Here is a 24,829-nt window from a genome sequence, read left to right on the forward strand (position 1 = left end):
ATGGAGACTCAACCACTGCCCTGGGCAGCCTGGGCCAGAGCCTGACCACCCTTTTGGTGAAGAAGTTTTTCCTAATATCCAACCCAAACCTGCCCTGGCGCAGCTTGAGGCTGTTCCCTCTCGTCCTATCGCTCGTTACTAGAGAGAAGAGACCGACCCCCACCTCACTACAGCCTCCTTTCAGGCAGTTGTAGAGAGCGATGAGGGCTCCCCTCAGCCTCCTCTTCTCCAGACTAAACACCCCCAGCTCCCTCAGCCGCTCCTCATAAGACTTGTGCTCCAGCCCCTTCACCAACTTCGTTGCCCTCCTCTGGACACATAGCTTCTCCTCCCTCCCTCCAACACTTGCCTACACCCTCCCGTGAAATTTAAATCATTTGCCCAACTGTGGCTGATGTTTCGCAGACCACGAGCCAAGCAAGCAGCCAGTAAGGGCTAATACCTCCTCACGTTCCTCACTCTCATCTTCCTCCTTTTCTCCTGATACTCCCGTTCCGATGCCTCCTGCCACCTCCCTGCTCTGACTGCATATGTATGGAAGGGTTTTTTCTCTTTGCTTCATTTTGGCATTTGGGGATTTTATGTTTTGCTGCTTTATTTTAAGGGCAGTTGGCAGTGGATTTTTTTACAAGTTCATATGTCTTCATACTATTTCACGTTACTAAAACTACTCAGGGAAGGGGGGAGTCAGGAGAAAGCAATAAAGCCGTGAGATTGCTTCTCCTGCAGCGATGGAAAGAAAAATTCAAAGTGCTAGGTCACTCAAAGGGTTAAATTTGGCTCTGAGGAGTGAAGAATTGGTTGTGGTAGCTCGTGCAGTTCTGGGAATTTCCTGAGGATTTCCATTACGGTGAATGATCTGACTTGGGTTTTTATGAGGAACAACCAAATTAAGAGAAAAAGCAGAGGTGTTTTAAGCTGAAACCTGCTCGTGAAGGCTCTGAATCACTCTCCCTCACATGGTACGTTGGGCTGGTTCCGTGCCGTGTATCGCTCCCAGTAAGTGTGTTCCCTGCAATGGAAACCAGCTGGGCGTACGGCGAGGCTGGCTCGCAGCTCGGCGTTCATCTCGTTCACAAGGGGCTCCTAATGCCCCGCGTCGTGCGCGTGCAATGTGTCAGAAAACCTAAAACTGCAGCTAGTAAAAAGCCCCAGCGAAGTCAAAAGGCTGGCTTTTTTCTTTTTTTGGAAGATCAGTGTCAAGTTGCGTGTTGTGCTTGTTGTGTTTTGGTTTTTTGCTGAATTGTGATTCTGAAACTATTACCATGAAAGACTTGGACGTTTTTGTGCACTTCAGGAAATAGCACAGATGGAGGAGAAAACTCGGGTGCATCAAAGATTGTTTATTTATTAAAGCAGATGCGATTTAGGTGCGTGATGGAGAGAATGGGAGCAGTTAAAACGAGTAGTCAGAGACCAGCGTCGGGGAATGCCTTCTGAAATTGTTCTGTGTGATCCGGAGGGGATATTCATGATATTTTATTTCAAGGTATCCCATATGGAAAATAGGCTTCCTTTCCATCGACTTTTGAGTGTAAACCTTGCCTAGTTGAGTTAACTGACAGAGTCTTTCTATGATATTAGCTGATGCTAGATATTTTTAGAGATCGCCTGCATCCGAGTTGTGTTAGGCATGTGCGTGTTTTGGTGAACAGGACTCTAGTGAAGGTCTGTGTTTCCCAGAAGATGAAGTTTAGATTGAAGTTATACGCTGTAGGCTTGTTGTTTAATACCGACAGGGCGTAAACTTCACGACAGTGTGTCGTGCGGCTCTAACATTTTAAGATTTCTGTAGGATGCTGTTACCTGTTCATCTGAGGTTCACGGTGGTCCTTAGGAAGCTTCTGCCGCTTCACACCATGAGTTATTTCAAACAACCGATAGCTTATCATCAGCTGGTCTCAGTGTGCTGCTCACAGTGCCTGGAAGGAAAGGGCAAGAAAACCATCGGCCATTCATAGAATCATAGAATCGTTAAGGTTGGAAAAGACCTTTAAGACCATCGAGTCCAACTGTTAACCCAGCACTGCCAAGTCCACCACTGCACCATGTCCTCGAGAACCACATCTACCCGTCTTTTAAATACCCCGAGGGGTGGGGACTCAGCCCCTGCCCTGGGCAGCCTGGGCCAGGGCCTGGCAGCCCTTTGGGGGAAGGAATGTTCCCTAATACCCAACCCAAACCTGCCCTGGCGCAGCTCGAGGCCGTTCCCTCTCGTCCCATCGCTTGTTCCTGGGGAGCAGAGACCGACCCCCCCGGCTCCAGCCCCCTTTCAGGCCGTTGCAGAGAGCGATGAGGGCTCCCCTCAGCCTCCTCTTCTCCAGGCTGAGCCCCCCCAGCTCCCCCAGCCGCCCCTCCCCAGCCTTGTGCTCCAGCCCCTGCCCCAGCCTCGCTGCCCTTCGGTGGGGATCAGCGCAGTGGAGGAGTCTTTCCTGCCTTCCTTCCACCGAATCGAAGCCGGGGTTGCGGCTCCAGTCGTGCTCCGGGGCGATGCCTCTGCCTCTCCGCGCCTGCTTCGGGCCGCTGCAGCGCGTCCTGCCCCGGCGGCGACGGCCGCGGCCCCGGGCCCTGCCCTCGCGCGGGGCGGCGGCGGGCGGCGGCGCCCCCTGCCGGCCGCGGGAGCGGGGAGGCCCCGCGCCGCCCGGCGCGGTCCCGGGCGCTGCCCGCGGCGGGGGGAGGCGGGGGCCGCGAAGGGGCCGGCGGGAGCGCGGGCGGGAAACCTGCCGGCGGGCAGCTGCCGCCCCCGCGGAGGAGGCGAGCGCTCAGTCCCTGCCAGGCGGCCCCCGGGCTACGGGCGCCGTCTGTCAGCGAGCACGGTTGCAAACGGCTTTGCCGTCCGAGCGGCCCTCCGCATTCCTCTCGCCTTTTTTTTTCTTGCTTACAGCCTATTCCTGCTTTGAACAATTATTCCTGCTGTATACTTCTTTTTTTTTTTTTTTTTTTCCTCTGAGGTGCCAGGGTATTTGTGTTAATCTACGCTTTGTGAAATCAATGCATCTTGTAGTTTCTTAGTAGAAAAATTCATTATGGAATAAAAGAACAGCTGACTGCTCTTTCTAATTTTAAGCAACCGTGTGCACAGCTCCGCTGCAGCTTCCTTTTTACCTGCGTGGTGCAGGAACAGGCGGTACAGAAGCCCTCTTTAAGACCCCCCCGGCACCACCTCTCCAGCAGGATGCCATGCAGGAAAGTCAGAAAATCTATACCAGGAATATGATTTGCAACTTGGGACAATGTCCAGCAGCCTTATGATTGTGCCCGTGTTGAGAAGAATTAAGGAAAATGAAAATTATTCCTCTGCTGTGTCAAGAAGTTAGAATATTGGGAAGAGTGATGCTGTTTATTTCCTCTGTCAGTCGAACGCATCTTAGATATTACACCATGAGCTCCTAACACCTCTAGTAAAAAAAAAAAATCGAAACTTTGAGGCAAGACAGGATCTCAAAGGAGATTTTCCTAAAGATTTCAGGTGAATCAGCTTGGTGCATTCCTGGATTCTCCCATTGCCTCACCCCTGAGGATCTCTGTTCACGCATCGAAGCAAACGGTCGTTTGCATGGGCGCTGATTTGGGGCCTTCATTTAGAGCATAACGTCGGTGGCCCGCTCTCTCGTTTCTTTGGAGTCTGTTGGTAAGGAAAGAGATCAGAACTGAACAGGCAACGCTGAGGTAATTTATCACGAACCATATTTCGAAGGGAAAGAATGAAAGTGTTTTTAAGTACGCATTCTAGCTTTTACCTTCTAGAGCTTTTCATGATGCGCATATTCTCGTTGCGCGCTGCCACAGGCGTTTTTGTTTACCTAGGTTTTTATACTAGTGTCTGAATTTTTAATATCTCAGCACTTTCATAATTGCAATATGCAGCTTTTTTCTATGAAATGGTGACAAATCCCACAACCTTTATGTTCAAGAGTAATTGGGATTCTCTAAAAGTTCAAGTTTTAGGGAAATACAACAAGTTACAGTAAGAAAATATGTGTAAGTAGGAACAGGAATAGGTCTTTCCTCATGTTATCAGATGCCATGACCAGTTTTGTCCCTTAACCTTTCAATAGTTGTGAGATTTCTGGAGCTTTTTAAAAATTGTTTTTAACTGAAGTAATGGTAATTGCGATTGCCGCTGCCTGATGACATCTTGCAGTGATAAGCCAATATCTAATGATTTTTTTGTAATACCAAGCCCTGTGCATTCAGAACATATAGTGAAACATGTTTTGCAGGTGCCTGAAATCCAATAATGCATTTTACTCGTTTGTGTGTGGATAATCATCTCTCTCATTGGTTTAGACCCTGGGGTTTTTACATATTTGACATGGCTGACTGAAGCAGAAATATTTTTTTTTTGGTGACAGGATCTTAAAAAGGAGAAGTTAACATAGCAAGAGACAAATCTAAAGAAGTACTTAAGAATTTTTTTTCCTAGCTTTTCAGCTGCCTGCAGGTTATAGTGTCTTACATGAAGCAGTTCTGCCTGAGGAGCGAGAGAGAAATGCTTTTACAAAGCGAGGTGGATTGAAAACCAGCTGGCCTGCCAGGCGCAGCGGGCTGCCATCAGCAACGCGAAGGCCAGCTGGAGGCCGGTCTCCCGCGGCGTACCCCAGGGATCCATACGGGGTCCCTCTTCACGGGTGGGACACAGTGCGCCCTCAGCCAGCTCGCAGATGGTGCAGCTGGGAGGAGTGGTGGCTACAGAGGATGATCCCGCTGCTCCGAGGGACCGTCCCTGGCTGGCGGAATGGGCTGGGAAGACTCTTAGTGTCTTGGGATGCATTAGGAAGAGCATTGCCAGCAGGTCAAGGGTGATGATTGTTCCCCTCTACTCAGCCCTGGTGAGACCACATCTGGAGTGCTGTGTCCAGTTCTGGGCTCCCCAGTACAAGAAGGACATGGACATACTGCAGCGAGTCCAGTGAAAAGCCACGATGACTAAGGGATTGGAGCATCTGCCTTACAGGGAGAGACTGGGACAGCTGGGATCGCTCAGCCTGGAGAAGAGAATGCGCCAGGGAGATCTTACCGACGTGTAGATGTGCCTGATGGGAGGGAGTAAAGAAGAAGGAGCCGCACTGTTCTCCGTGGTGCCCGGTGACAGGGCAGGAGGCAACGGGCATACGCTGAAGTACAGGAAATTCTGTTCGTACAGAAGAAACAAGTGTCTTACTGTCAGGGTGATGGAACTGTGGGCTGTGGAGTCTCCATCGTTGGAGATGTTGAAAACCCAGCTGAACGTGGTGGCCCTGAGCAGCCTGCCGTAGTTGCCCCTGGTTTGAGCAGAGTGGTTGGTCTAGGCTATCTGCAGAGGTCCTGTCCAAACTCAGCTGTTCTGTGAAAATCGAGGAGTCATTTGAAAGTAGGAATATGGGGGGTTGTTTTCTTTTTTTACATAAAAGCTAATACTCTGATGATATTAAGTGGCTTTTTCTCATGGCTTGTTTACTGTCCTACCTATGCCGTTAGTCTGTGAGAAACTCCTGCTTGATGGTCCGTTTCCGTCCTCCTCCACCTACGTGCATCACAGCAAGCAAGCATTCCTAAAGCTAAGAAAGAGTAATCTTAGTTTGACTATTTAGCATCTACAGTGTGTCGTATTGGTGCTGCCAGACTGAAATGATTTTTTTTTGTGCTTTTCTCTTCCCTGATCTGCTTTTCAGGCACTTTGCCAACACAGGACAAACCTTCCCAGAGGCAGTCAGAGAGCACAAATTGCAGCCCTTCCAGAAAGAGATCAACATCGGAGAGCACATCTTCTACAGGCAAGTAGTATCTGGTGGCCTTGTTTTCGGGACCACTGCTATACTAAGACTTACGCTACTACAGACACCTGAGACAGTGGCGCTATGGGAACTTCAACAGCAGCAATACGGTCATGGTGATACTGAGTTTTTCCACTTACGTTTTAGGATGTGAGTGCTGCAAATGGGGTTACAGAATAGGGAACTTGAGCTGGCACTTATAGAAGCAGCAGCATAGCTAGGGCAGAATGGAATTTGGTTCCTCACCAGGTCTTCATGAAGCTCAATGCTTTAATGCTAGCAAGACCTGTGATGCTACAGTTAATCAATGAATTAGATGAATAGATTCATTCCTGCATGGGGAAGAGCTTGACTTCTGTGCTGTTCTGAAGGCAGACAGTTTTCTGCCCTTGGGTAGATAACTGTTAGGATCGAGACGGGGTGCGCCGTTGTGTTTTCTTCGTAGCACGTGAGAATCCCGCTAAGGTGATGGAGGATGACAAGCAGCTCATCCCAGTTGTCACTAATGATACAGTTGTGAATCACCCTAGGCAGGTCAAAAATGATAGTAGGAGAGAGATGGAAGTAGGGAAAGCCGTGGGAGCTCCGGTAGCATTCTCATCAGTTCTGTCAAATGAGGACCAAGTCTCAGATGCACAAAGTCATCATGAAGTTGAGCAAATGTATGCCACAGGATATTGATACGCTGGCTTTCTCAGCCGCGGGGTGACGTACTGTGCAGGTTGCTGCTTGAGGAAGTCCATCTTTGCTCACTTCTTGAGGAAGGGAAAAGTACTTCTGAAGTGGTTTGAGCTTGCCTTTGTAAGGAGGTCAGACTTGTGCAGCCCCACGGTGTGCGAATGCATGCATGTGGCTGGCTGTCACATTTTCACACCTGAAAACCTGTCAAATCCATTGACCAAATTGTCAGAGGGAAGATCCGAAAATGTTCATTTCCTGCATATGCCCGCCGAGTTGACAGCCACGTAGTAAAAACACACCCTGTTTGCAGTACCTCCGAGGAAGATGGGAGGTGGGCTTACCTATGATTGAACACACAAACATCTGGTAATGTTGCCCAATTTTGTAAGAAGCCCAGTTGTAGAAAGAACTCCTGTGAGCAGAATTCAAACGTTCTTAGGCACCAAAGTTGATTGCAGAGTTGTAGTAAACATCCTTAGGATCGGTACTTACAGAACTAGTTACGATTTCCATATAGGAAGAATGTGCCAAAAGTGCTATTTCCTCCTCCCTTTAAACAGCTATTTGCAACAGATGCTTTATTCAGCGTATGCTAAAGAAAGTCATCTGCAGTGAAGTGTTCTCTCTTTTTCCTCTCTGTCTTGTTAACTTTCATTTACTTACTCATTTTGAAGGGGCAACTGCAATCGGTGGCAGCCTGTGTATAGGAAGGTGTTAAAAGTTCAGGCATATTTTGTGCAGGAGAGCATAAGAATGAAATGAATCACAAGTTTATCAACTTCAAAGTCATTGAACTGATGATGCAGCTGAAAGGACCAGTCTTTGTTATATTTTCCATAGATCTGGAATGCATGTGGGATTTCAGTGCGTTTGTCAGGGAGCTGCTTTGTTACCAAGGGCTGCGAGCGAGCCTGACCAGGCCTGCAGCTGTTTTGGGGATCATCGCCTTCAGTTCTCCCATCCTTTTGGATCAGTTTCCAAACAGAAACCCTGGTTCAAGGACATCCATTAGACTTTGTGTCCAAATGTCTTGTGTTGTATAGTTTGGTTATCGGTGGATGGGGCAGCTGTTCACAGAGCTCGCTGTGCTTAACAGATGGCGTTTCTGCGAGGAACCCTCAGCTCCATCCCGATGTGTATTTAAAGACCACAAAAAAACAAAGAACAATTTATCTCTATTATTTCATCTAAAATTGAAAGCTGAAAGTGTAAATCCTTCCAGTTCTTTCAAAGTTGTTCGGGTTGCTGGGTTTTCCGGGTGATTACAGTTAGGCTTACAGCAGCGACCTGACAAGTGTGTTTCTCCGTTCCCTGTAGGGAGAACGTTGTTCGTAGGAGGATTTTGGGAACTTGTTATGCTGATTCTTCCTCCTTTAAATTGTGCGCTCTCTGAAGCACGTTTTCATTTGCACTTGCAGATGCATGACTTTGGAATCTTAATGAGGAATACATTTCTCCAGAGTACCACGCTTGGACTACTGAGCACTAGGACTAGAAAATATTTATTTTAAACTGTTTGTGCTATGTCTTTGTCAGCTAATGCACGATCTCCCTCCTGTCAAATGGCAGAAACCCTTTCATAAAAACATTTTGTTGTCTTCCCTTTAACAGTTACCTTTACCCTAGCATGTGCTCTTCAGTCTACAGCCTAGGACCCCCTAGTTCAAGTAGATCCAATCTAAATAATTGGCCGCAGTTACAGTAACGTTTTGTAAATGCTAATGTGCAATTGTGATATATTTATGAGAAGACAGCATCTATTTTATTCCAGAAAGAACAGGGTTTCTTCTGATTAAATGTTATCACTAAGAACCAGCAGGGCAGCTTTGGGAAGCTCTTAGTTTGGAACAAATCCCTTTTTAATACAGCATAATCTATATGGTTGACCTGGAAATTCTCTTTTTCAAATACCAGTCTGCAGCTCTAAAGCATATAACAGTTTGTTTAAAAAGTGAGGTCTAACTTTACTTCCTGTGTAAATTAGCCTTTCTCTTTTGTCCAGATATGATTTACCTTTATCCGAGCCTGTTCTTTATTGCCATCAGTTCTGTCATCATTATGTTGGTCTTTTTGATAAAGAAACTGCAAGAGCAGTGAAAAAGTTGTTTCAGTCCTTCCAAACTACGAAAAATTAGTTTAAAAACATTTCAGGTGCTGCTCATGTTTTTTATCAGTGTTTAATTTTTCTGTGCACAGAGGGTTTCTTACTTTTCGTGTTGAATAGAAAGAAACTTGAGAAGAGTTCTGGACTGTACCTACGTAGGGAATGAAGGCCCTCATTCCTCTTTGCTATTCGAAGTGGGGGACTGCGTGTGAATACAGAGAAAATAATTGTATGTTAAAACTGATGATATAAAATGTAGACTTTCCACTTACTTGCGTCGTGAGGTCCCTTTCCCATTAGAACTCGTGTTACAGAAATTGGTGTCTTGTCGTTGAACGTCCTGGGCAATTGGAGGGTATAAAAGGCTGTCAGCCTATCCAACTATCGTATTTTAATTGCAGCCTCATTTGATTGCATCTCAGGTCTGTTTCAGTATGTGTGTGTGTGTTTGTCTTGCAGTGATCGGAGTACCTTCGCGGGGAGCGAGGCTGGCAACGGCTGTTGATGATTCGGTGGATAGCTTGCTGCAGCGCATGGCACAACACGAAGGCCAGGCTACTTTGGACAAAACCTTAGAAGCAGTCATTGCAAATGTGTCTGTTCCACCCTCAGCTAGTCCTGCTCGAAACCACAACAGGGAGAGAGGTCTGGGGAAACAGGACAGCCTCATAGCTCCAGCAATTCCCAGCAGCTCCTGCAGCGATAGTATCTCGCTTCTGTCAGACAGACTACCAAACACCTATTCCCCACATCATCTCAAGAGAAGTGTGGTTGAAGCCATGCAGCGACAAGCTAGGAAAATGTGCAATTATAACAAGATCTTGGCAACAAAAAAAAATCTTGACCACGTCAATAAAATTCTGAAAGCCAAAAAGCTGCAAAGGCAGTCACGGACAGGGAATAATTTTGTGAAGCGCAGGCCAGGTAGGCCCCGCAAATACCCGATGCAGGCTGTTGTTTCAATGCAGGCTTTCCAGGCGGCTCGACTGGTCAGTCAGGAGTTAGATAAAAGAGAAGAAAGCAGCAGTCCCTTACACCTTGGACCTGATACCATCACTGATGTGATTGAAGCTGTAGTGCAAAGCGTGAACTTGAATACAGATCACCGAAAAGGCTGGAAGAGAAAGAGGTGGCTTGCAGAGGAGCAGGCCAGGAAGCGACAAAAGTCTTTACCAGAAGATGAACAGGAGAGCAATAAGAGGTAATTCCCTTACAATTTTGTACCCTCGGTATAGTCATTGTTGATTTTGTAGCATTTCAGGCCATGAAGGAGTCCTGCTCTAATGAGCTCTGCTTGTTACATTGGGTTTTATCAGAGTTCAGTTTAGAGGGAGCGAACATGTCAGTTTTAAGCATGCACGGGGTCTTCCTCTGTTACTGAAGACACCCCAAAATGGGACGGAATCTCAGGTAATCTAAAACTGCTGGTGTTGTGCTTCTGTCTCAAGTGAAGCAAGTTTTATGATTGTCCTGGTGAAGAATACTTTTAATGAGTTGGTAACAGGTTTACTGATGAGATATCATAGCAAAGATTGTTCCTTCATCATGCATGGAATAAGGAACTGCAAGAGCTCCGTGTGCCGTGGGAATCTTAAAGAGTGTGACTCAGATGCATTACAAACAAATACTTAAAAGCGACACAGAATGTCAGGTGAGATCAGTTGATATACAGCAAAGAAAGAGTAAAACCAAAGCAGCAAGGAGGAGTTCAGGTGTGCACCTGTGCAGTCACGGGCTAGTGAAGGGCCACACCAGAAATCTGTCTCTGGTCTAATCTTCACATGCTTATCCCCAAAGCCATCAATGCAAACAGATCAAAGTCCTCCAGAAGTCTTCCTTCGTGTGTTTTCAGAATAGTTCTGAAAAATAACCGTCCGTTTGTGTTTCAGAAAGGAATACTGTACTGTAGGCATTTAGATTCACAGAATGTTGCTGGGACCGCATGTTCGAAGGGTGCATTGTATGGCTCTCCTGAAGATTAAGACAAGGTCTGCCACATAGTATTTTTACAGTACAAGAGCAGATAGCATAAGCCACCTTCTGAATTACTCAACTGAGGCTCCAGTGATAAACATTAGCAGTACAAACAACATTCTTTTTGTAATAATTAATAATAACATTAATATAAAAAGATCGTACATTTCTTATGATTATGCTTAACCACCACTTGATCGTGATCATGGAATTGCATTTTTTTAAATAGCTGAGACCTCTCGTAGTTCAGAAACATGGACTTTTTTTTTTTCTGCTGACCAGATTATGGAGAGGAATATCATTATGTGGCGAGATAATCTTTATGGTAAGAAATATGATAAGATAATTTTTAATCTTTACTTTTCCTTCCAGTTTTTCTGAGACAGTAGCTGAACCTCCGAGTCCGCATGATGCCCTTGGGAAACCGCATGAATCTGAGAACACTGAACAGCCTTTGCCTTCTCTAGCCCAGCGTGAGAAAAAAGCGCCTCGACCTCCAAAGAAGAAGTACCAGAAGGCAGGGCTCTACTCTGATGTGTACAAAACAACAGAGTAAGTAATCCCAGTGAAAAGCTGCTGTCTGATATTCCAGTGGAAACTATCTCCTTTCAACTAGAGCCATAAAGAGCTGCTACTAATGAATAGCTGAAATAAAACCATCAACTTAATTCAAGCCTGTGAAAAATTACATGCATGATAATTATCAGAGTCTGACCCAGTGAAGACTTAAAATGTAACCCCAGTCAGAAAGCAGCCTCCACCAGTCTGAAAGTGTTTCTGAGTATCGACCTTGAAGAAGGTAAGAGAGCTTCGTTCGACAGTCTTAACGAGCACGGCAGTAAAAGTGCTGGGAGAGCTTGAGGTGTTCAGGTACTGAGGACAGTGTCTGCATAAAAGGGGCCCTGAGTTTTCTGTTTTTGTTGACTGAATGATGACGATTGGTCATCTCTTGCGTGAAAGAATGTCAGATATGCACTCTGTTCATTTCACAGTTAAGTGAGGTTCATCTCCTTCACTTTCCATGAGATGTTTAGAGTAAAAATCCAGCATTATTTTATTTTTTTCACTGGTTGGCTCAAAACCTAGCGTACATTGGAAAGCGGACATCTCCTGTTTCTGATAACCGGCCCGCTTCTGCTTCCATTTGTAGTTACGCAGTTTTCTGCAGCCATTTGAACAAATGTGTTGAAGTCAAGAATTTGCACTTGTCTTATAATGTGATCTGGCAGATTAAAAAGAGGGAAAACTGGGCACCTTCTCATTATGTTGTAGACCGCGTAAAAATGTTACAGAGACCACTGGGAGACCGCTAGTATAGCGTATGAGCTGCTCCTGGCATCTTCTCTTTCCATAGTAGAATGAAGGCATCGTTGAAAGGATCAAGGCTCTAAGGAAGTAACAAAGATATAGGTCTGACCAAAGTGAGACTGCTTGCATTGCTAATAGTTGGAAAGCAGATGTGCTAAAGTTTTCAGCATTTGGATGTTCTCTCACTGATACACAGTCATGCAACGTTCAAATATTCTATTGTAAAAATTAGGTCTGTTGCCTTAGGAGGGGACCTGAGAGAATCTTCTCTTTTTCTTTATTATAAAATATTAGTTACGTTGCCAGACCAAGTCAGCCAAGGGTGGACCTTTATTTCATAGGCAGTAAGCAAACATGTCATTTGAAAAATTGTATGAATACAGAAGGGGAAAGTCAAGGTTTGTAGGCATTGTGGATGATGATGGAATCACGTTCACCACCCTGGAGAAGGCCATGACAAAGCTGAGCTCTACTCACGACCCTCCCTCTCCCATCACAGTTTGTTGCAGCTCCCTGGAAGCTTAAACACGTCTGACTTGGCCTCCCCCTTTGCCTCTTGCTCCACGTGCAGAGTTCTTCCCTTGCACTGATACCGATGTTTGTGATGAGCTGCTTAAGAACACTGAGGAAAGCTTACCTTCCCAAGGAAGCAAACGCTGCCTACGCGATCTGAACTGCCTCTCTGCATGGTTGTTTGAACGCTGCCACTGAAACGAGGCATGGAAACGCATAGCTGGGCAAGGACACAGCTGTGGCCGCCTTGATTTCGGTGTCTTGTCTTACGGCAAGGTGCAGCTTGAAGGGCTGATCCCACTATTCCTTCATGCTGGCCCTGGGTCTCTTCTTTACTAAATTGGTTCAGCAGACTAAGTCAGCAGAACAATAGTAACTTTTTTATAATTAAATTTTCTGCTGATGTAACTTGCTGTTCCAGTTCTGTGCAGTCAGACATATGTCAGTGCAAGAGGAGAGCAGAAGTTCGTGTTGTTATCCTGTTATTTATATAACTTCCTGCTGTACGAGTATGAAAACATGATCTTAGTTGAGAACAAAAATGCAGCTCTGTAATCGCACGGCACCCTCTAGTGATGGTACAGTTAAGCGTTATCACTGTCGCCGTGAAAACAGCCTCTGCATTCTCTGTTAGCGGGTGGTGTGCTCACCGTTTTTCTGTATTTCTGTTTGCGGTGTTCGATTGCAGACACTGCCTTAAAAACCAGTTTCCTACTCTGTTGGATCTTTCTTAAATACTTCCTACACGTCGTTAGAACATAGGAAGTAGTGAAAGTTTTCCTGAGGTTTACTGGTGCAATTTACAGCCTCTCTCCAGATCAGTCACATCCGACTGCTAAACAACAGCACAGAAAATGTTTGTCGTGTCCTTGCCAGTTTTAGTCTACTGCTCAAAGAGAGAAGCCTGCGTTATTTCTCTGCAGCCCCTTGAATTGTGCAACTTGCCTCAACAGGATTTCATTCCAGCCCACCTTGATCTAGAAACTTTAATAAAACACAGTGAAGCAAGCTCAGCCTTTGATTCCTTGCAAGTGCACTAAGAATGAAAGGAATGGTTTCTGAAGTCAGTCTCAGTTCTACCTCAATTTCCAAATGTAATTTTATAGACAGCTTTAGCTGATCTGACGTTAACCTCCACAAGTTTTCCAGAATCCTCAGCTCCCGCTGGAAGAATTACACAGATCTTTTGCAGAAGAGAAGTTCAGCGTCTGGTTGCACAAGACTGCAGCTTTGAGAACAAAGGAAGATTTTGTACAGGAGTCGTTATCTATTTACCCAGCAGTGGCTTTCCTAGAGGAGCACAAAATCTAGTTCGCCGAAGAAATGTAATAATAATCAGTAAATTATTAATTAATCGAAATGTTGTATATTGTTTAGGGAAATAGACTATTTTAATGTATGATTTGTATCAGTAATAACAAACACGAGTCCTCATTGCAAAAGTGTAATCTATAGAATTGGCTGCGATCAGCACTGAATTGCGTCTCGCCCGTCGCTGGGTGTCCACAGCCGGTCAGAGGCTGCGGTCGCGCAGACGGCGTCGTTCAGTGCAGGCCCGTTGCTCTTCTGGGGCGCGGCGTAGGCGCGCTGCTCCTAGTGCCTCCGTTTTGCTGATGGTAGAGTTTGTGGCGCTGCAGGGTGACTCAGCGTAGGTAATTGAACATTTTAGAAGCAAACCTATTGAAAAATCAGCCAGCTGAATTAAAATGACGGTCTAAGATTGCAGTTCAGCAAATGCTTTAAGTTAGCATAAGCTAAGATTGCACTAAAAGAATCAGTTTTACTTTCTCCTCACCTTTGCGGTTTGTTCCTCTCCCTGTGCTGTCCCTTCCTTTGTCCCATCGTGTCCCACCCAGGCAGGGATAGCGATTCAGGTGAAATCTAGGCTTCCTGGTGCAGTTAACCCTGCAGGCATACCAACAGTTACGCCAGCAGAAGCTGGGGAGCATCAAAGCCAGCTTATACTGACTTAAAATGTTTGTCAGACTATGGTCTCGGAGAGAAGATTGGGCTTCACGCCTCAAAAATGTAATTGTGCAGTCCACAGAGAACTAGGCCCAGCCAACATGGTAAGAGTGTAGGGAGAAGACCCCAGAAGCTGGCGAGGGGGAACAGAAACGGAACAGCATCAGAAAGAAAGGAAGGAGAGGGATGGAGAGAAACAGAGGTACGGGAAGGACGGCTGTGGTTCTGGTCTTTGTTCCGTTCTTAATTTGCCTGAGACTTTACACTGATGTTCTGAGACTAAGCCTGACATTCAGCCTTTGCAGAATGGTACAAAGTGTTCTCATCTTCAGCAAAAAAAAAATCACTTCGCCATCGCTCTGTTATTGGGAGCTCGCAAAGACAGGCTGGGTTAGTCTGTTGTTGGTAAGTGGACTGTTTACAAAATGGGTGTTTTAAATTTGTCCCCACAGAAACTGAACCAAACAACTTTAGGCAGCAGATTATAGAGAGGGGAAGCATTTCTTATGGAGCCAGGCTTATGTTTCAGTCTGTCAAGCGATCAGAAATGTACTCCTCCGGGTTACTGTTGAAAGTACGCTAACCTGAAACGCTAGAAGGTATCATTTCTCTGCGATTATTGCCGAGGTCTCACCCTATTCTAACGGGCTTGCTTGAAAGGGGGAGGGAGTGGTCCTGGCTTTCTGGAGAGGTCTTTTGGTTTTCAACCGCAACAATCATTCTATCTGCTTATTGAGGGAAACGTCTTAAGGAGCACGGTATGAAAACGAGCGGGTATTTGTCCTTGATAGCAGCGCAGAGTCGGCTGATCCGAGGAGACCGCAAGGACAGTCGGTTTAGTCCTGGGAATTCCTGCGACCTGCGCCATCTGTAGCGAGGTGTAGCTAGCTAGTATTCCAGCTTCGTTAAAAAATGACACGAACAGAATGCAATCCGAGCAGTAGCAAAGGAAGCCTGTTGTCAGTCCCACAGCCCCGAGTGAGGCGAGTCGGACGGACCGGTCGGTGGTCCCCAGCGTCAGCCAAGAGTCGGGATTGCCAGAGCAGTCTGTGGTGACGAGGCAGGCCACGGTTAAGTGGGGAGGTGGATCTGCAGGTCAGGGTCAGGTCTAGTGATGGTAACCGGGGTCGGACACAGGCCGAGGTTAAGTGGGGAGGTGGATCTGCAGGTCAGGGCCAGGTCTAGTGATGGCAGCCGGGGTCGCACACAGGCCAGGGTTGCCAGGCAGGTCCAGGGCCAAGCCAGGAAGCCAGCACATGGCTCAGCCACCAGATCCACAGCTCCCGTGGCTGAGCTGGAGGTGGGGGCACCCACAATTCCAGGCAGGGACCGAATGTCCAGGGCTGAGCGTAAACGGGTCTGCGAGGCCGCGGGCAGGAGGGGTGGGGGGAAGCCCCCCGTGAGGCTGCCCGGGGTCGTAAAGGCGTGTTGGTGGCACTCAGGCCCTGACACCGAATTTAAGCTGCTGCGAGGCTATCGGCATGCCTCGGCAAAGGGAAAGGGAGCGGTCTGCTCATAAAGATAGCAGCTAAACACAAAACTAAAACCTTTATTGCCTGCCTAAAATAGCTCATTATCTTCCTAGTGGGAATATGTGGGCCTGTTAATACAGACCTTTTCTTGATCGTGTAGAGAGGCCTTTTTTAATTCATGAGGCGCTTTTTTTTGCATGGTATTTATAAAACTGTGTGTATTGTTTATACTTGATTATTTTAGTATATTCCCTTTTTCATGAATAATTATGGATGGCCGTTGTTCAGCTTACTGTTTTGCCCTAACGATTTTTTACACGTCTCTAACAATACTTCAGCGCTGTGTTTGAAAGGAAAACAGAGTAGGTGCTTTCCCGTTTTCTTTGTGACGAGGTCTAAGACTGGTGTGTCTGCAGGGCCTGAAGAAATTCATGTTATATTTTGTGTTTTTCAGTAATTGCCTTCTGCATTTCCTTTCCACGCTGGTTTCCTCCTTGCAGTTTATTTACCGTAATTTATTTTTCCGTTGGCTTCCTTTACACTGAATACGTGGGTGTGAAAGGGTGCACATTTGGCTTGAATTAAGTCACCTTTCTACTGAATGTTTTTCCTTTTTTCGCTGCCTCTGGGTTAAGGATTTGCTTGCCTCTTGGAAATGGAGGTTCACACTTTGCCTTTTCAAAATACCTTTCCTTTTCCTCTTGATAAGAACTTGCTTTCCAGGTCTTGTAAGTAGTTCGTTTATGGCCTTTCTTTGCAAGTCTTAGCGATTCAGTGCAGCACAACGCGAAAGGACAGAAGACGTGAGTTGGAGCTTGGGGGGTTTTTTGGGGGGTTTTGGGGGGTTGTGCTTTTTGGTTTTTTAATCCTCTCTAGGATATCATTTTTGCCTGGTGGGCAAAGGAGCTGTCTCTTTGCCAAAGCAAAGGAAATTAATTCCTGCCATCAGTAAACAGGGTCATATTGTTTAAAAAGCATAACCTTTATCGTTTGAGAGAACGTTACTGCTTTTTGGTTGGGATGGCTCTGTGGCCACCTGTGTACATTAAGTATCGTAAGAACTAGAGCCCTGCCATGTGGCTCTATTCAAAGGAGAGTTGTTTAACGAAGAGCATGTACAGCGTTTGCTCAACAGAGCCCTCGTTTCAGCAGTATGCCTTAGCTTTTATTTCACTAAAATTTAGTAACTTGTTATACTTGTGAAGTAAGTACCAGAAATCCAGAAAGTGTTAGAAGAGTATGTGAACCACAAGTTACTGCAATCCATCAGTTCTGTTTCAGTTCTTCAGTAATTATTTTCGGTTGTTGATATCTGTATCTCAAAATTTGTTTTTAACGTGCATTTTCCATTCACCGGTTAAACAATATCACTTTTTTATTGAGTCAGCTTTCAGGTGTGTGTCCGGTTATTAATAAACCCCTTAAAAAAACTTCAGTACAAACTTTAATAGGCTTCAATACAATTTTAATCTTTGCTATATTTAACATTTAGACGTCTCCTCTGAATGTTGCAGGGCTGCAGTACTAAATATAACCACATCAGTTTTTTCTTTCCATGCTTTGCCAGTAGCCAAAAGGAAATGTTTATCAAAGACAGGTTACTGTGTTAGGTAGTTTGACATCTGCCTGACCCGTACACCCATTCTTATTTCATATTCCTATTTTTTCCTTCTGTAAAAGGGGCGTCTCGTTGCTTTTTAACTCTGGTTTCCGTTCTTCTCCTGCTTTTCTGGATGAACAGCCTTCTAAAGGAGTAGCACATGAACGTTTGCTCTTAGCAAATTAGGAGGGCAGGCACTGTACGTGTGTAACATGTCAAATAGCTAAGCAAACAACATCGGATATGAGTTGTTGATCTTTTATTTTTGTAATCTTAGTTATTACTTATATACCACATACTAGGAATTTAAAGTTGATGGTGTCCCATTAGGCGTAGCCTCAATAGTAGTTACAGAGAAAAATCAAATCACGAGTTTTGAAATGGATGTGATAAGTGTATTTGGCAAGCAACCTGGAAATCAATTGTTTTGGCCATTTCTGTTCGTATTCTCTTGCGTGATGTTGTAGGTATTCGTGCCTTGATTAAAACAAAATGTGTTTTTTGCAAATGACAGGTGTTCCTCATTCTGATTTTTTTTTCTGTTGCTTTGTCCACAGTCCGAAGAGCCGCCTCATACAATTAAAGAAAGAAAAGCTCGAGTACACTCCTGGAGAGCACGAGCATGGATTGTTTCCAGCCCCTATTCACGTTGGTGGGTACTTCATGTGTGTTTTAGTTGTTGGGAAACACGTATCACCCTTAGGTGACATGGAAGTAGTGCGTTTGGACTTCACAATCTCTCTGCCTCTCTCCCTTTTTCCTTTTTTTATTTTGTCACCATGCCAGGTTACTCATGTCTTTCAGCATATGAACTTTGCCAAAGGTCATCCTCATCTGTCTGTGTTCTTCAGTGCAAAAGGTTTACTCAAGAGAGGCTTTTTTTTTTGCTACGTGAACTTTCTTCTCATTTTTTGTTTACCATAAGAAAATACCAGTCTAGTTTAAAACCTGCTTTAACTGCCATTAATACTTCTGCTTAAATGCAGTACAGTAGTCTCCCTTTTCAAACTAATATTCCAGTAGAATAACCAGAGACAATTCTGACCGCTTGTTAAATCTCAAAAGCGAAGCGTGCAATAATAAATTCCCCCATGTCCCCATGCACTTAATGATGCCTGTCTTTAAGCATGGAGAAAAGTGAGTTTTTATTTCATCCCTGTTTTCAGGTCTCAGGTAGAACAGAAATGAGGTTTAGGGCTTCTCTTTGCCTTCTGCAGAAAGAAGCCATGACCTAAGGCTAGCATGAGCATTTAGAGCTCGTGGAGTTCCAGGATGCTGTTCACCAGACCAGTCCCGTGGACTGGACGGCCCGGAGGGGTTGGCCGTGAGCTCCCAGACTAATGTTTTTGCAGCTCGTGTCGTTTCCCAGAACAAACCAAGATTGATTTATTTTTCAGGTAATTGTTTCAACTTTTAAAATGCTGTGATAGTACTTCAGGTACTGTCATGCAAAGAGAGTTTGGGACATTCCACATTGTTCATTCCGTAGGGATATTTGTCCCATCAAATGCAAACGTTTAATTCGTTTGTCTTCTTTAACCGAACTTCTTTGCTCCATACACAACTTTGACTTTCACAGAGAGGTAATAGCAGGTGACGAGTTTGACAGATCTGTGTGAATCAGAAACTGCAAACCAGGTTTCAGAACCGAAGGTGTTAATTTAAATTCTCAAAAACATGACCTTTCTCAATTCCTTTTTGAATTGGGTCATGTAACTCTGTTGCATGACCAAACCATCTGTCGGGATGCTCAGGTTCAGGCTACAGTGCCACAATCCTGTTCTCTTTTCTGTTCACGAGGCCCCGACCCCACGTTTGTTTGTGTTAGCAGACACAAACGAGCTCCTGCATTGAAGATAAAGCTGCTTCGATTGCTCTGTGTCAGGTAGCGGGACGGTGGTTTAACTGCAGAGCAGAACTACGAGGCTTAGGCCAGATGACTGCACTGGTGCCCACTTGACGAGGGCTGGAGGGACCTTCCGTGCGCTCCAGGCACGGTGCCAGGGCACCTGAAAGAGCCTTTTGTTTCACCCGCTGAGGTCATAGAAGTGAAAGCAAATTCCCAGCAGATTTATCTCTTTCCTGGAACCTGCTGTGGATGAATAAAGCATTGAAAATGAAAAGTAATTGAGGAGTAAATTGTAAGGAAAACATTACAATTTCGGTTTTCCAGTGGTGAGGGTATGCGTGTGAAGTTACGTGAAACCACAGACTGTTGCGGGAGGAACGTAAAGGCACTTGTTACCATTTAGAAAAGCTGGGAAAATCAGACGCGGGAGTGACGCCTCATCCTTAGTCACTCTTCTCGCTGCCATTGTGTGACACAGTATTCCAACAAAATGATAAGAGGACGTTTTAATCCTGGCTAGAACTAACTTGGCGCTTGTGTCAGACCGCAGGTCTTAGTTACCGAAGTATGTAATGGGTCAGTTCCCTTCTTTTGGGAAGAGCTTAGGGCTGACAGTAAATTTTAACATAGAGACAAAATCTACAATGAAAGGAGTAACTCCTGTCTAAAATGAGTTTCAGTTATTGCTGAAAATACAGATCATCTGGAAGTCTTTCCGAAACATGTAGCAATGTGTTTGCCAAGTCCGAATTCATTCTTAAGTCTTTTCTGGTAAAGGTCGTAGGAACAGGCTTGGATACTATTTTCAAAACTAATTCAGTTTCTTTGAGTACAATATTGTGGTTTACCATCTTGCATGAATTGTGCATACAGATTTTTTCTAATGCATATTTGTTCTCTGTGCGAAATCATCGTATTTATGTGCATGCAGAAAAGCTCAGGAGAAAGTCAACTCTGAGATTCCTGCCCCGAAGCTGCTGGTGTTTGCTGTAAGGCACAGAGCTGTGTCCCGTTTTGTCGGTTATTTGCTGTCGTCCCTTCGGCAGCTCACGCTCGGTGACATCTCCCGGCTGAACACCTGCAGGGTTCCTGGCGCGGCTTCGAAGCGTTTAACTGTGGCTGTTGGAGTTCAATAGCGCCCGTAAGGTTCCGTCACCCGAGCAGAAGGCAGCTCCCCTTGCCACCATCTCGTACCTTAGGCAGCAGCTTTCCTCCCTGTCGATAAGGGTTTAAACCTGACTACGACGACAGAGTAGAATGCAAAAGATAGCATCGCAGAGGGCTCTTCCCTGGGCTTGCCACTAACAAACAAAATGTTCTGGGAGGATTCTGCTTTTCTGCCTTTTCGACTTTCAGCCGTCAAGAGGCCCTGTCAGAATTTGGCGGCGGGCCTAGGAGCAGCCCTTTTTCCTCTTGGGGATATGTGAATATGAGCGTGTGTGACTTACAAACCTTTTTGTTTCAGGAAAGTATCTCAGACAAAAGAGAATTGACTTCCAGCTGCCTTACGACATCCTCTGGCAGTGGAAACACAATCAGGTACAAGATAAAAAGTTACTGGTTGCCAAGATTATGATCAGAAGTCTTAGAAAGAAAATAGCAGGATTCTTACATGAAAGCTGTGTTTATGGATCCTGTATGTTGATGAATATTCTTATTGCTGCCACTGTATGAGGAAAAAAAGGATTTGCATATGTATTTAATGTGAATAATTTCCATTATTCCATTTCTTGCAAAATAGCAATCCTATGGGTTTCTGCTGAAAAAAGTCATTAATTTTGCTGCAGACTTTTATTTTGGTAGTGTGCCTGCTTTCTGCAATGATCTTGTTTTAGACATGCCTCAGGAGAATTCAGATGTACTGCCAACAGCGCTGAGAAATTTCAGGCCTTATTTTTCTTGGATCAATCCCAGCAGAGTGGAATTTATTTTTCACTTGCAAGCTGACATTTTCATACTGAGGAAAGAAGAGAAACTGTTTAACAGTCGCATTCTTTTTAAAGAGCTTTAAATATGTGCAAACCTAAAAATAGGAATATTTTTTTCCCTGAGAAGTTTCCACCAAGTGATTTAACACAGGATTTAAGGCTGGAGGGTAAATCTGTCCCCAGCTCTGCTGCAAGAAGGCGCTCTCAGACATGTAACTTCAGCGTGTAAATGAGCAAGAGAAATTCCCAGGTGGTTGTAGCTCCAACTACTCTTTGTAATACCACCAAAATCTAACCTTAAAGTAACGATCGCTGTTGATGTTTCAGCTGAGGATAGTTTCTTGCCATGTAGTGAAGATTACTTACATTTGCCTATCTTATCTATCCAAAGTTGCATAAATAATAAATGCGTGTGATCTATTTCCTTGACATTTTCCGTATCTACCTAGAATATTGAAAACCCTTACAGAGTAGGTTTGTTTGCACACCGGTTGTGTAGTTTGTACAGTGCCTATCTGCTATATATGTTACTGAATGCAGTAAACGTGTGTGAAATATGTAATAATTTGAAATTATTCCTTAAAGCTTGTTTGAAAGGATGCAATATAAATGAAGTTATGAAATGTGATCTAAGCATCCCTTTTCCCTCCAATCATCTCCATCTGCAGAGGAAGTTTCTCTAATTAGAAGATGAATCTGCATTTCTCTTGGCTCCTACCTGTACTCACAGTTTTGATAAGCACATTAATTTTTCTTTTTCACTTTTTTAAGTGTCAGCACATGGTAATTCCAGCAAAGATGCTTTCTCCAAAGTAGATGTACATAATTATTCTTCTTTTCACTATCGAAAAGAACAGCGTTGTTCAGAATAGTCTGTCCTCGTGATATCTGTTATCCATATTGCTCTGTTCAGATAGTATGGGAAGAATAAACAACATGTTAGAAAAACTGCTCATTAAGCCTAAGTTCTACTTATTCAGGTACTTTTTTTTGACCTATTTGCTAATGTAGTCTGAGCCTAAAGAAGAGAATGCAGATGTATTTTCTAGTAATGATTACAGAACTCTTATTTATGTACAGAACATAATTTTCATGATTCTTTTGAATAACAGATGCACTTAGTGCAATGTATTAAAATTTTCTTTCTCTTCCTTTTAGTTGTATAAAAAGCCAGATGTCCCACTTTATAAAAAAATCCGTTCTAGTAAGTACAATCTTATTACTAAAATGTGTTAACTGTGGAATTTTCACATGACGCTTCTTTCTGTCATGCTCTTCACCCTACCAAAGACAATTCCACCTTCTTTTTTTGCTTTATGTAATTGGAATGAAAATATGTAGATAAATAGTTCTGTTTTTTCACCTGGAAAGAATTCTTTTCCCTGTTTGGGTTTGTTTTTTTGTTTTGTTTTTTTTCTCCAGATGTGTATGTGGATGTCAAGCCTCTTTCTGGCTATGAGGCCACAACCTGCAATTGTAAGAAACCAGATGATGACAACGGAAAGGGCTGTGTGGAGGACTGTCTTAACAGGTTAGGAAGAGGTTAAGTGATTATGATAAGATAATTTCAATAAAGGTACTATTTCACGTTATCTAATAATATCTTAAGCGTCGTGCTGGATGCACCCCAGTAATAAAAGTATGGTTACAGAGCATACAGAGTAACTTTCTGCTGCACTGTGCTTCTCCACCTCTTTCTCAGGGGAAGAGCCCATTAAAAGCTCCATTTTGCTCTTCGAATAGCAGTGAGAGCCAGGCTGTCAATCTTTGTGTGAATTATACCTTGAAAACAAGAAGCATTTTAGTTGTTTAATGTTCAACAGAGGAATTTTTTCTCCCCCCCCCCAGTATGAGATATCTAAAAGTATGCTATTCACCTTCCTTTAACTTCTCTGTTTTTTTGTTTTAGGATGATCTTTGCGGAGTGTTCACCAAACACCTGCCCTTGTGGTGAACAGTGTTGTAATCAGCGGATACAGAGGCATGAATGGGTGCAGTGCCTGGAAAGGTTCCGGGCTGAGGAGAAAGGATGGGGTATTCGTACCAAAGAACCCCTGAAAGCAGGACAGTTTATCATTGAATATCTGGGAGAAGTTGTTAGTGAGCAAGAATTCAGGTAGAAATATTTATTTGCTGCTTAAGCGTGGAAGGCTCAATAAATGACTTTAGCATCTATTATCATTGCTGGGAAATCCTTAGACAGAAACAAAGGGGAGAGTAAGGGGAAAAAAGAATGCTTTTCTGGTCATCAGCCGCCAGAAGGAAGGCTTAGAATTCAGCTTTTTTGATCAACCAAGTTTTTCACAAGCAAACAGAGAGGAACGATCAGTGTTTGGAATGCATCACCTGCCAGACCTGCTCTGTACGTGCCAAATGCCAGGGGTGAATGGGAATTTGGTGTCATTACGAGCGCTGTGCAGGATTTGAACTGTGCACGGTGGAACTGAGGGGCAGAATGGGGCAGGAAGGGAAACGAGCTTTTGCAGATAGGTATGAAGAAAAAAGGACACGTAGGAGCATTAATAACCAATGAAAGAAAGAAATTGCGGTCTTGTTAACTACGTAGCATCGTAGGATAATTGAGATTGGAGGGACATGCTTGCTACTCTTAAAGCCCCGTCGGAAGACAAATGCAATCTTCTCATACAGAGATAACTGCTAACACAACTGACTCTTGTGACTGTTGCTCTCTTGCTAAAAAGAGGTAGCTGTAATCCATGGATGTAATTGCAGAAATCGTGTCCAGTCCCAGATAATGAAAGGGAGAGGCTGATTGTTGTACACATGCATACATATACACACCGAAGAATGTATACTTGCATTTTCTCTTCCATACACAGGTTATCAACATGAAATGTATACAAATAATCTGCAGAACCCAAAAGGGAGCATTCCAGAAGAGCAAATTTCTAAATTCTAATCCAAGCTCTGTCAATGGCCTTGACTTATAAAAATAGGTATAATAATGGTTTTCCTCCGTCTCTAGGTGTACGGTTCTATAAAATACAAAAGATTATAATTGCTTTTTCTTCAAAACCCTCTCTCAGAATTCTTGAATGCGCTATTACTATGTTACTCCCTGTTTGCTTTGCAGCAACAAACAGAATCACAAATAACTTTCCTGTGTTGCTTCCTAGGAACCGGATGATTGAACAGTACCATAATCACAGTGATCATTACTGCCTGAATTTAGACAGTGGAATGGTGATAGATAGTTATCGTATGGGCAATGAGGCTCGTTTTATCAACCACAGCTGTAATCCTAACTGTGAGATGCAGAAATGGTAAGAAAAATATATTCTGTTTACTGGAAGACTGGTATAGCAGTGACTAAGATATAGATAACCAGATCGTCTAAGAGAATCTGATCTAAAAATAAGGAGGGGAATCAAGCTGAACAGTGTAAATAATATTTACTATCATGCATTGCACGAGAGAAGTAATGTAAAGTTTTCAAGCTTTGGACGTTTTGGAGACAGGATCCAAGTTTTCTGGCAAGGCAAATCCAACATTGTTGTTTGTCATCCTGTTAACCTGCTACAAATTTTGAAGCCTAGGTAATGCCATAGAATAATCTATGTGTATATGTTCTTTCCTTCTAGCAATTCAAATATTTTTTTTTTTAAAGCAGGCAAACAAGGGAAGTAGTCTGATTGCGGCACACCCTTTGTCGTATCAG

The 24,829-nt window shown here is 44.2% G+C and overlaps 1 protein-coding gene across 4 annotated transcripts in view; it reads left to right on the plus strand.

The window, feature by feature from the left end:
- Window positions 1-24,829, plus strand: part of ASH1L (ASH1 like histone lysine methyltransferase) — a 65,067-nt gene that overhangs the window by 23,427 nt on the left and 16,811 nt on the right. For all 4 annotated transcript variants that reach the window (XM_082333203.1, XM_082333206.1, XM_082333204.1 and 1 more), the window contains 9 exons: window positions 5,655-5,756; window positions 9,001-9,742; window positions 10,888-11,067; window positions 17,931-18,025; window positions 20,688-20,761; window positions 22,309-22,354; window positions 22,573-22,681; window positions 23,060-23,266; window positions 24,288-24,434. In XM_082333203.1, the coding sequence (XP_082189329.1) occupies window positions 5,655-5,756; window positions 9,001-9,742; window positions 10,888-11,067; window positions 17,931-18,025; window positions 20,688-20,761; window positions 22,309-22,354; window positions 22,573-22,681; window positions 23,060-23,266; window positions 24,288-24,434 (1,702 nt within the window). The remainder of the gene's footprint in view (window positions 1-5,654; window positions 5,757-9,000; window positions 9,743-10,887; window positions 11,068-17,930; window positions 18,026-20,687; window positions 20,762-22,308; window positions 22,355-22,572; window positions 22,682-23,059; window positions 23,267-24,287; window positions 24,435-24,829) is intronic.

The sequence above is a fragment of the Platalea leucorodia genome (genome assembly GCF_965183815.1).
Source record: "Platalea leucorodia genome assembly, chromosome: 24".
NCBI lineage: Eukaryota > Metazoa > Chordata > Aves > Pelecaniformes > Threskiornithidae > Platalea > Platalea leucorodia.